Here is a 12,883-nt window from a genome sequence, read left to right on the forward strand (position 1 = left end):
CCAGTGGCACGTGCTACACAGCTTGCCTTTTTTCCCCCGCCTTCTTCATGATTTAATTTGTGTATAATTATTGTTTTTACTGTCAATATTTATTAGCCTAGGTATGTAACGCCTATTTATTGCAAAAAAATTAAGCCGCCTTGCTTTTGTATTTATCGTTTTACCAATAATCTGTTTGTGCTTTTGTTATTTTTGTATTGCGCTTCACATTTGCTTGTTTGTGTAAACAATTTATTTACTGCTTGTTGTTGTGATGCTGGTCAATGCATGCATGAGTGTTTTTTAATTGAATTGGTTTTTTTTTTTTGTATTTGTATGGCTGTTTAAGTTTTTTTTGCTTTGCACATTTAAGGATCGCTTTTATGCTTATAATCCTGTGCTATTTTTACTTTAATTTATTTTTTTTTTTTCTGTGTGTCAACCATGTTTCAATGCGGGAACTTTCGTTGGTTTTGTAGATTTTTGCATTGCTTGCTTTATGCTTGTGTTGTTTTTGTGTTGCTTTTGTGTTTTTCATCTGCTTTTGTTTTGTTCATTTTAAGTTGTTTATTATTAATTTTAAGTATCTTACAGTATTAATTTCTATTTACTTTTTTAACTTATTATTTTATATTTTTTTTTAGCTATTATGCGATTGCTTAGTGTATTTAATTCTGTGTTTGCTTGTCAAATTTTATTTTATAACTGTTCTTAAGCCATTAATTAAATGTTTAACTTTTCATGAACGCTTGAATGTTGGGCTACAAGTATGTATCTAATGTAGTATCGATGTTTCTCGATCTTGTGAACTTAAGCTCTTAAAAGCTTTAATGTGCGCCGCCCTTTAGTGCCATATCTAGTACTCAATTTTCAACCTCTTCACCGCTGCCAAGCTTTCGTAATATTATTAGACATATATGAAAGCTCCCCTCGTTACAGTTTTATTACCAGTCGCTAGTTGGTCTTTTAATATGTCAATTTTAACTGCTCAGTTCGCCAATTCCTCAGTTGATAGCCATTAGTTGTTCCCGATCAATCTTTACCTCTTATAGATGCAGTTTTATGGAAGTTAGTTGTAGTTGATTTTCTTGATATCAGACATTGTTTTTACGAAAAACTTCGTTAGGATGCTGATTGCTGAAATTCTGACGCGAAGAGCATTGCTGAGCGAAAGAAGAGAGGAAATATACAGTATATATTAGAGTACATAATTATGTTAAAATACATGATATTGTACAAAAAGTACATGATAATGTTAAAATGTTTAGTATATAGAATGATCGAGATCTTAAAAACACTTATGATTCTCAGGTTTTACGTTGGATCACGGTGGGTCCAATTTGCTAAAAGCTTGTTCTAACTGAAGAAATTCAAATTTTTTCTAGAGATTCTGAATATTGTTGTCCTGCTTTTAAGATCGAGTACTAAATGTTTGTTACAAGCTTGCTGTGATTATAAATAAATGTTCATATTTTAGCGCTAAAACCCCTTCCTAATATATACCAGATGACATTTCCACCCATTATTCCACAGCTGAAGTAAAAGCCACTTAATAAACGCAGGGTTACATTTATGTATTTACACGAGCCTGTATAAAATATTTAATACTTTGACGTGTATTTGACATATTGACCCACAAGCGTTCGTCCACAATTACAGCTACATAGCGTGGTACACCCACAAAATGTGTGGCATTTATGGTATGCCATTAAAAGTCTGATATAATATTTATGAAACATTCGCGATAAAATCCGAGCAAGTTTAAGTGGCGATTGTGGCCATCACAGACACACCTTCACCAATTTACAGTGCTACGGTGACGTCGCTGACGGGTGTTGCGACAACACCTGGACAAGTGTGTAGTAATTTTCCCAGTTGCAGGTTGTGGTTATTAAGGTGGCTGTGTAAGTGTGGTGAGAAAAGTGGTTAGCTGTTCCATTTTTAAAGTAATTGCTAAGCTATTCTTCGACCTACTGCTATTCGGTAGTGACATGCAAATTGTAAGTACACGTGGAAAAAACAATCGCAAATAATAATAAAACTTAGTGCAGAATATTATTTAAGTTTATAAATATATTCTTATCTCATATTAGAGGCTCCAAAATGAACTTAGCGTCCAAGTTAATTTAGAACGTGATTTTCACTCGGTCAGTTAAGCGATTAGTGCTCTTTTGGAATTACTAACACTCAAGAACCATAAATAAAAGTCCTGAAACTGTCGATTTGGAATGGAAATAGAATTAGGAGGTTGTAAAATACATTAATAGACAATTTTTAGTTGAAGAAAAACAACTTCAAATAGTTGAATATTCTTTTCTTAAGACTTTTTTAAAGGACGAGAAAATGATGAAAAAAAGGATTAAATTATCCTTAAAAATTCAAATATAAAGATTTCTGAAGTTTGTTTTAAGCTTTCACAGAGTGATTCATTTCGACATTGTCTTCTGTCTTTCTGCATAATCGATTCACCGACCTCTGCTCGATATGTATGGTTTCCAAATAAAGATCTTATTTTATTACATTCGTTCTTAATCGAATTAAAATCGATTTGAAACTGGAATGCAACTCTGCTCGCTGTTGTCCACACTTTAAATTCGGCTGTTTTTAACTTTGAGGGTTGTTGTCTAGGATGTAAATTTGATAAAAAAAGAAATCAGCTGATGAATTTTAATCATTAGAAAATATACAAAATGAAGAATGCAAGCAAGTATAACAGCTGATTATTAATCGAGCCTATCGTTAATCAAGTAGATGAGAACGTGAGACAAAAACTTATTTTTCAATTATCATCCTAAGGTATTTAAGTAAGTTGGATGTGCGAAAAGCTATTAATTAATTCGGCTTCTACATGGTATTAATACTTGTATTTAAATTTTAGGGATACATTTAGACTTTAATGGAATTGGCTTAACACCTGGTGTTTTTCTATATTAAAAACGAGTCAATTAGGTTTCAATTATCGCAGCTAATTCGAATGTTTGAAGTTGAATTTCAGGCATATATGACAATTACAGACAATAGTAATATATCAATGCAAATAAATTTTTTTCCCAGTGTAAATAATTGATTTAGAATAATTGTGTAAATGACCGCCTGTCCGAAATGTCTAAATGTTTATAAACTAACACGGATATCAAATTATTGCGCACACGCATGTTACGTAGATATAAACTTACCGCCTGTTTCTTTTCCCACGATTTCATGGCGGTTTTGTATTTTTCAAATTCGTGGCACCAGTCCGAGTAGATTTTCTGATAATCGTTGCTTTTGTTTGGCGGAGTGCATCTGAAAGTCGTATAAACGAAAAGTGTGAGGTTTAGAATATTCACAAGTGAAAATTATATTATTTACAATAAAACGATGATAAATGTAATTTTATTCACCTGTGTGCATCGACGGTGATGTTGTAGCTGCACAATAAGGAGCCGCCCAAATGGCAATCATAGCGACCGCCATCCGCTTCATTCACCGATACGACAACTAAACCGCGCTCAGTGGTCTCAATATACTTAGTGGGACTGTACTTGATTTCATAGCTGTAAGAAAACAAAAACAACAAAAATTGTTTGAAGGAAGTGGGAATAGTGATTCATAACAGGAAACTGCAACGCAGTGAAGAAACAACAAAAATGCAATAAAAATACAAAGGAAAGTGATAACGTACCGCCCCTTATCCTTGGAGTGATGATACCAGGTAACTTGCTCGTTCTTCAGCACCTCTGGTATTTTGACGAAGCAACCCAAATGCACGCTCTGCCCATAGGTGACGACGATTTTCTTCTTCAACACGCTGGAATCGCAAATATCACTGGTCTCGTTGGCAACATCCTGTAATGGACGAAAGGGAAATATAGTTTATATATATGTAAATAACCCTGTTTGTATAATATATAATACGGGAAATCATAAAAGGATATCGGCGAAATTTGTATGCAACGCAGCATTGCAGGTGTTGTGGGAAAATTGCTGCCACACGCAACGCAGACATACACAAAAAAGGCTGTTTCACGAAGCTTGTATTTGCTTTCAAGCCAATCGACGCCAAAGCTACGCTTGCATGTGTGTGTGTGTATATGTGCCTCAACTTGCCAGTGGCAGAACCGACATCGCTTGTCTATCATTTCGCCATTTGTCTGTCTGCATGTCTAAGTCAATGTCTCAATAACTGTTCACCGGTTTCCGCACCGCGCTGACTGTTTGTCTAACAACCGGTTGCTTTGCATCAACAACGGTGATTTACGCGTGAGCCCGACGCATTTATATTGAGTTGTTGTCACAAGCAATTTCCAAACACACACACACACACACATCCAGAAATTTGCTTGCTTTCTGCTTACCTGCAACAAATCCAATTCGTATGGTCGGCATGTGTTCGTCTCCTTGTCCCAGCCGCAGTAGGGATCACGCACACAACGGAAGCAATTGTCATAACGTCGATTGCACATCGCCAAATCGATTTGCTTGATGCGATGATCTGTGGCAACATAGAGCGATTTACGTGCCTGACTGAGGCCCATCACCTGTATCGCTTCCTTCGGTGCCACATCGAAGATGTCAAGCAATTTCGACAGCGATTCACCGTTACGATAGTACTGTACGATTTTATAGATACGTCCCAAATTGGTGCCCACATAGTAGACGGTATATTCTTGGTTGAGTATGTCAATGCGAATTCTGTGGAAGAAGAATAGAAGGAGTTAGTAGTAACACTGTGTTACAAAGACGCGAAAATTGGTAACATTGCACACATGTAGAATTAATTTACAAATTTTGTAGGTTATATATTATTCTAAGTGATTAAATACAATGAAAAAGTAAGGTATGAATTATTTTCAACAAAGAGGATACCAAAATGTTGTTCGTCGTTGAAAGATTCACCAAAATAGGAAGCTCTTAGCTAATAACTGTGACCAAACGCAAAATATCACTGCAAGTGCCGACAGTACATTTGAACTGTTGGTGTAGTTTGTTCGATTCGCTAGTCGCTAAAGCTTGCCAAATCCGCGACAGCATAGGTATACAAAATAATGGTGTAAGTTTGAGTGTAACTGAACATTTCATGTTTGATGCCCAGATGTTGGCGGGACTTCATAATAAAAATATTTTCTTGAAATACACTACTATGTATTCGAATTTACGCCTAAGAAGTAATACAAAAATTTCAGCAAAAAATCTTTAAGATGGTTTATAAAATATTTTTCTAAGTAATATGTTCGCACTTATTTCAAATTGGTGCCGAAATTCTCTTTAGTTTCAATTAAGAGGATTAAAACAAGTATATACGAACAACAGGTATTTTTGTAAAATTTCCGTATGAAATTTCAAAGCCGTGTATACCTTTCACAAAAATTATATTTGGTTATTTCCCTCTACCTGAAATTTATCTTACTAATAATGAAATATATTTGGCATTGATATTTAGATTTTCAATATTCACCGACATTAATGCGATTGCAGTATTTTTAAAATGTTCGGCCAGAACAAATTTGTTCAAAACTCAGATTCAAGTTCAACAGATAAATAATCACAGTAAAATGTGCTTCCAATTCTGATCGCTTAAATTTATTTAATTGATTTTTATGGAATATTTGGCACAACTTTAACTAACAAAGTTTTCAATGACTCATTCAGAGCCGCTCGAATGTGTTTCTTTTTTACCATATCCACTCATGTGTTGTGCTCGTTCAATAATCAAAAAATACGAATCTCAATAAGAAATCAATTAAATTCGCTGATCTGAGTACTTACGCAAATGATAAAGAAAGGATTTTATGTTTTATCCGTTTTTCATGCGGCTGTTGAAATCAATAAAACGCTTGTTATCTGATCGGGATTATTTTGATGATGACTGAAGCGTTTCAACGGCAAAAAATACACGCAAAAGTTGATGCTTTTGCATTGTGCGTTTAAGTGATTGTGCATATAAATAAAGGCATTAATAAATCATTAAAAATGAATATTAATATGATGCGCGCAGCACGTGCGCTTGGTCATTACAGTGCGAGCGAAATTTCTGCAGCCCATTGAAGGCGAGCTTGCCACGCCACGTCATTAAGACACACCTGTGGCTGTGCAGCCACGGTCATTGTGTGCGTTTAAAATTTTCTTGATGCGAAATCAAAAATGCACAGCGCATAAAATAATTAAGTCGCAACAACAGCAATGAGGCTGGCAAACCATGTCTCTAGTATGGCGGCGGTTGAGCAAGTATTAAGTGTGCATATTTAATAACAAAGGTGATATCAATTTTATTGTGCGAAACTTTTCAATGCGCCGCGAAGAGCGTATAATTCACGAAATTATTTGCAGCCGAAAAGAACAGCACATATACACTTATAAATGTACGTAGTTGAAGGTAAAAATTAAAATGAATCACATAAAGCTGCGCATTTCGCTCGCAATTTCGTTAAAACGAGTATGAGCAAGTGTGCGACTTAAGCGTCCTGATGGCGAGCAAAAATCAAGTAGCGCAAACTCAGCTACAGCGCGTTGCATTTATTGCCGTTGCCTACTTACAGGCGCTCAAAGACATTAAGCGTACAAGTGGCGAATGGTCGAAGAAGTATTAAAATATATATATGGCAAGTATGTAAAGGGTGACAGCAAAGGAAATGTGGCCACGAAATGAAAAATGAAAATCCCTAGATGTGCTCGCCGCTAGCATTGTAATATAATTGCTGCCACTGATGCCGCAATCATTTTAATATGCGTGGCTGTCGCGGAAAGCTGAGCACTTCGTCGCACGCGAACAAGTAAGAAGTGGCGCAAAGTTTACCGGTGCGCATCAAGATTGCCGGCGCTGTGTGTGATGGCTTAAGTGTGGTCATTTGAGGCGGCTTTTGGACGCCGGCTGTGCACTTCAGCTCTTAATTATTTATTGTAAATTCAATGTGGCAGCTCGTTTTATTACACGCTTCGCGGTCGTTATAAATGCGATAGTGCGGTCAGATTTGCGATGAATTGGTGGGCGGCGGGAAGACAGTGTTTCGGTTGACAATAAATAGTGTTTTTAAGAAATATAGGCAGAACGGTGGTAATGCGCCATTTTGGTAAAATAAATTGATGAGAAGAAAGTTGAGAATTGGATGAAATTCATACTAAGTATCTACCCTGAGGGTTGGTGAATATATTTAGTCGATAAATCTCAAAGATTCATATTGATTATCTGTATTAATTTTTCTTGTCTAAAAATTATGAAGACACGGTTGATGAAATCATTTTGAGAAATTTCTTCTGCTGAGATATTCACCAGGTATATTTCAAAAACTGTATTTTGCGAAGTTAGTTGGAATGTTGGAAAGGCTTACGGTGATTCAGTTTTATAAAAAAACACAACACCACGAGTAGTACACAACCTTCAAAGATGGTCGAATGATCGTTGAATACATTTCCTGTTCTATGACTATGACTCATTTTTATATTTTTATTAGATCTCTTTAGATAATTTATTTCATCGACATATAGTAGAAACATAAATCATGTCTCATAAACACTATTAAAGTGACACATAAATTGACGCCTTATATCAGAAAGCACCGGTTTTGGAAAGAAAATTACTCTAAGCTTTAATTGTAGAAGACACAACGAGTTTTGGAATCAATATTGAAATTATTAGTAGCTTTTAATATTTTTGGGCTTCTATCAATTTACCTTTCCAATTTTCATAATGGTAAAATTGATGTTAAGGATTCAGTATCACTATTTATCACTACGATTTTAATATAGGAAACTTACTGTAATGGGTAACGTATTGAAAAAAAAAAAACAAAAAAATACATTTTGAAATTAAAAATCAATACATACATTTATGCGACCATATACGTCTATATGGCGTGTTTTTGAACAGCTAAAAAATTTTGTAAGAAGTTTGCTATAAAAACACATAAAAATCAATAAAAAATAAAACTGGATCTGAAGAAAATCAAATCCATAAAAAGGAACAAATTTATCAATGACTTTCCTTGAAGTTTTGTGTTTCCAATGGAATTAGGGCTGCAAAGTACTCCAAAATTTTGAGGAAGTGTTTTCGGTTGTCAACTTTACCACGAACACAGGAAGTTGGGGGTCACAAAGCATTGTGTGAAGGTCGTGGAATCACCTAAGACTTGTCTCACCTAAATTAATGACAATAACATCGAAAAAGTTAAAGAAATAGTACTTAGTGGATCTCAACTGCTCTTATGGATCGACTCTACTATTTTGGTTAATGTTTTGGGTAGAATCATTTTAATGCTGAACTCGTACCAAAAGCTAAAAACATATTTCGAAAAAACGTAAAAAATAGTAGAAGTGCTGAAGATACTCTCTATTTCGCTTTCAAACTGATGTCCAAATTATTGTCTGGTGGGGTTGGCATGCCGAAGTTATTGTCGGTCTATACTTGAGACGCCTAAAAACCGAAGCGAAATAGGCCGAATATATAAAATTTGCAAACTCATAAAGCCGAGTTTTGGTATTTTTTTTTTTAATTTCCTCGATTTTATTTTAATTAAAAATTCCACTCCTTTCAAAAAACAAACATAAGTGTTGGCATTGAAAGGGCTTTCGCGATTCAAGTAAAAGTTTGCCAAGATAGATAACAAAATGTACTACAGCCACCCGTATAACCATTAACGTTCCTTGTGTTTTATTATATTATTATTGTTTCTGTTTTTTTATCGAGTGCTTACGAAATTGGCAATATCATTTTGATTGCATTTCAGTTGATTGAGTAAATTACATGCTCTCGCTTCAACTGTCAACTATGGTGTATGAGCAAAATTTAATTGCATTTGGATATTAATTCAGTGTTTTCCGGTTTTATTGATTCCGCTTCCCACAAATATTTGCATAAATTGTCAAAGTGTTCATCGTGCGTTCAAACAATCGAACAAAAAGTGAAATCGAGTAAAATCACCATTGTCTAGCACTTTTTAAATGCGGGCACACATGCCTCAGTGAAACTTGTTGAAAATCAGACTCTCACATTTAAATAGTAATGAAACAAGTAAGAAAGGGCTAAGTTCGGGTGTCATCGAACATTTTATACTCTCGCATGATAAAGTGATAATCGAGATTTCATTATCCGTCATTTACACATTTTTTTATTTTGCTGTAAAATTAATTAGATTAATCAATTTGTGTACTTTGAGTATTGAATTGTATTTTCATTTATTTTATTTGTATTGAAAAGTTATAGTCCAATCACGACAATTTTTCCACAAAGGATACCTCAACTGAAATACCGTATTTGTGTAAAGTTTTATTCCGCTATCATCATTGGTTCCTAATGTATATATTATACAGAGAAGGCATCAGATGGAGTTCAAAATAGCGTTATATTGGAAGAAGGCGTGGTTGTGAACCGATTTCACCCATATTTCGTACATGTCATCAGGGTGTTAAGAAAATATTATAATTTCATTGAAATAATAATGGTTTTTGGTCCATAAGTGGGCGACGCCACGCCCATTTCCGATTTTTAAAAAAAGCCTGGATGCAGCTTCCTTCTGACATTTCCTCTGCAGAATTTAGAGTTTCTGACGTTTTTTGTTAGTCGGTTAACGCACTTTTAGTGATTTCCAACATAACTTTTTTATTTGAGGTGGGCGTAGTTATTATCCGATTTCTTCCATTTTTGAACTGTATATGGAAATGCCTGAAGGAAACGACTCGATAGAGTTTGGTTGACATAGTTATATTAGTTTCCCAGATATGTACAAAAAACTTAGTAGAGGGCGGGGCCACACCCACTTTTCCAAAAAAATTACGTCCAAATATGCTCCTTTCTAATGTGATCCTTTGTGCCAAATTTCACTTTAATATCTCTATTTGTGGCTTAGTTATGACACTTKATAGGTTTTCGGTTTTCGMCATTTTGTGGGCGTGGCAGTGGGCCGATTTTGCCCATCTTCGAACTTAACCTTCTTATGGGGGAAAAAATACGTGTACCAAGTTTCATCATGGTACTCAAGTTACAGCTTGCACGGACGGACGGAGAGACAGACATCCGGATTTCAAGTCTACTCGTCACCCTGATTACTTTGGTATATATAACCCTATATCTGACTCTTTTAGTTTTAGGACTTACAAACAACCGTTATGTGAACAAAACTATAATACTCTCCTTAGCAACTTTATTACGAGAGTATAAATATACTTATACATATGTAGACACATAATCGTACATTTAAAAATGTGTGTTGTATTTGAATCACATTAAAAATCAATTTGCAGCAATGCGGCGCATTAAAGTTAACCGCAGGAATGTAGATATATAATATATGACATTATAACAAAAAAAATTACATTACACCAGGAATACAAATTATAGGGTAAAATGTGCCGCCATTTTTCGCATACCATATTTGCACTTAAATGAGCTAAAATTTAATTAAAAAATAATTTGATGAAGATTTTTCAAACATATTGCAATTATGGAAATGCGTCTGAGGCAAAATTTAAAAATTGTCAGCGGTGTGGCGAAAAAGTTTACAGCAATTACAGCAATTACTTTTTCACCACAAATGCGAATGGTGGTGGGAAAATTATTACAGCTATTGATAAATGATAAGGTAATGTTTCCAAAAAAATAATATTTTATTTAATAATTCATTAAAAAAGTTTATGAGATAGTTAAAAAAAAATCCGTACAGGTTTCTTTAAAGAAAAATTTTTGTATTAAAACTAACAAAATACCTAGTAAATGTTTCTAAGGAAAATTTATATTACTTTACGATTGATTTCGAGGTTTATGCCGCAATGGGAATTCCAATTTAATAGTTAAAATACTCGTTCTAGTTATAAAAAAAAAAGATACGGGCGGAATCTTAAATTGAAAGCGTACAAAATACAGCTTGGGTAAGAACCAAAACCGCTCGACTTTTTCAACCGACATCTCTTCTACTCGTATCTTTGAGCTCTTCAAAAGTTTCAAGGAGACTCGACGTTTTCGAGCCAAATTTCATTCAGCAATGAGGCCAATTTCTTGCTTAATGGGTATGTAAAGAAGCATAATTGCCGCATTTGGCACGAAGAGCAACCTGAGAAGATTCAGGAGTTGCCATTCCATCTAAAAATCAACCGTCAATGCGATCGTTATCGCGCCATGATAAGCGCCTCTTTGCTGCCTAGAATTGAAGCTCGTAATATCGACGACATTTGGTTTCAACAAGACGGCACCACTTCCCACACATCACTTCAATCAATGGATTTATTAAGAGGAGACTTTGGCACGCAGATCATTTCACGTTTCGGGTCAGTCTATAGACCACCAAGATCATGTGATATCACAACGTTAGAGTTTTTCCTATGGGATATGTTAAGTCTAAAGTTTATGCGGAGAATACCGTTTCGATTCAGGCCTTGGCGCAGACATCACGCATGTCAGTTAACACTCAACATGCTCGAACGAGTAATCGAAAATTGGACCATCTGAGACGTAGCCGCAGCAAATATTTGAAATAATTTAAATGATAATAAACATTTTCTATTAAATTTCTGTGTTTTTTCTTTAAAAAAAGTAGGCAACCTCGAAATGGATAAACCCTTAAATAAGTATATAAATATTTAATGAGTAAATTTCTCACACCACTCAAATGCCAATAGAATTCAGGTTAGTCTTTTTAACCATTTGTTGTTAATTGATATGGTAATTACCGGTAATTAATGATCGCAACACGTACTTTTAAAAGCGAAGCAAATTCGCAGTAATACTTTGCAGACTGATGTATCTATAGTAGGTATACATATATGTAATATGTACAGAAAAGTGTAAAAGAAATTGGATTTTGTATTATTTTATTATTTTCTGAATATTTATATTTATATATATAATATTATAGTTGATATAATGAACATTGAGAAGTAATTATGTGTATTGGAGCTAATTAACATCTTTTTGTGTATCTTAAAATGTAGTATCCTTCGGAAACATCTCGAGTTATGTTTTGAAAGTGCATACATATACAGATTCCCAAATATCCAAATGTATGTATGTACACGTGTGCTCTTGTGTTTTCACCATAATTATTTAATTGAAATGTTTGAAACTATCTAAATTTACTTTCTGCCAAAATAACACCATCTATGCAAGTGAAAGCCAAATTGACAAGCAATCGCACTCAAAGCCGGATGTAATCGAAAAAAAAAAAAATTAGCACTTAGCTATGACCACATAAACCCCCCAACAGTTTCATGACAACACGGCACTTAATAAACGCACACACACTTCTACATTCATACGTAAAGAAGTTGTGATTGCTGGTAGATGGGCTAATGGATATAGCAAACAATGTATTTTAAACTAAATTTTCATTCAAACCTTTTTATTACATACACACATTTGCATATAATAATTTATATATCGAAAATAAATAAGCAAAGTAAACTTACTTGTCAACAACCAGCTTAGTGAATACCAAATCTCGTTTATAGTAAACCGGATTGTTGTGTTCATGATTCACAGCTTTATCCATAAGCGGATGCGAGCGTATAAAATACAATACGGTGTCGGGGAGATTCGAGGTGTCGTTCACACAGGTGCCGGGACGTGGTTCGGGTACACGCGAATTTAGAACTGGCAGCCAAGCTGAATTCGATGAAGATTGTTCTTTAAATTTGCCTGCAAGGGAAAGATAATAAGAAAAGTTAATAGAGTAAAAGTGTAGTTTAAGTTTAAGTTTAACACTAAGTTTAAGTCTAAGATTGAGTTTAGTTTAAGTTTAAGTTTAAGTCTAGGTTAAGTTTAAGTTTAAGTCTAAGTTTAAGTTTAGTTTAAGATTAAGTTTTTGATAAGGTTTAAGTTTAAGTTTAAGTCTGAGTTTAAGTTTAGTTTAAGTTTTAGTTAAACTCAGTTTAAGTTTAAGTTTAATTTTAAGTTTAAGCGTACTTTAAGTTTAAGTTTATGTTTAAGTTTAAGTTTAAG

The 12,883-nt window shown here is 34.4% G+C and overlaps 1 protein-coding gene across 2 annotated transcripts in view; it reads right to left on the reverse strand.

Annotated features, from left to right (window-relative positions):
- Positions 1-640: 640 nt before the first annotated feature.
- Positions 641-12,883, reverse strand: part of LOC108969949 (semaphorin-2A) — a 180,233-nt gene continuing 167,990 nt past the window's right edge. For both annotated transcript variants that reach the window (XM_018935000.1, XM_018934999.1), the window contains 6 exons: positions 12,352-12,580; positions 4,317-4,653; positions 3,644-3,807; positions 3,363-3,515; positions 3,156-3,264; positions 641-1,142 (listed from right to left, as the gene is read on the reverse strand). In XM_018935000.1, coding sequence (XP_018790545.1) covers positions 1,074-1,142; positions 3,156-3,264; positions 3,363-3,515; positions 3,644-3,807; positions 4,317-4,653; positions 12,352-12,580 — 1,061 coding nt within the window. In that variant the 3' untranslated portion in view covers positions 641-1,073. The remainder of the gene's footprint in view (positions 1,143-3,155; positions 3,265-3,362; positions 3,516-3,643; positions 3,808-4,316; positions 4,654-12,351; positions 12,581-12,883) is intronic.

This window comes from Bactrocera latifrons, unplaced genomic scaffold, assembly GCF_001853355.1.
Source record: "Bactrocera latifrons isolate USDA-ARS-PBARC rearing strain unplaced genomic scaffold, ASM185335v1 scaffold_27, whole genome shotgun sequence".
In the NCBI taxonomy this organism is placed as follows: Eukaryota; Metazoa; Arthropoda; class Insecta; order Diptera; family Tephritidae; genus Bactrocera; species Bactrocera latifrons.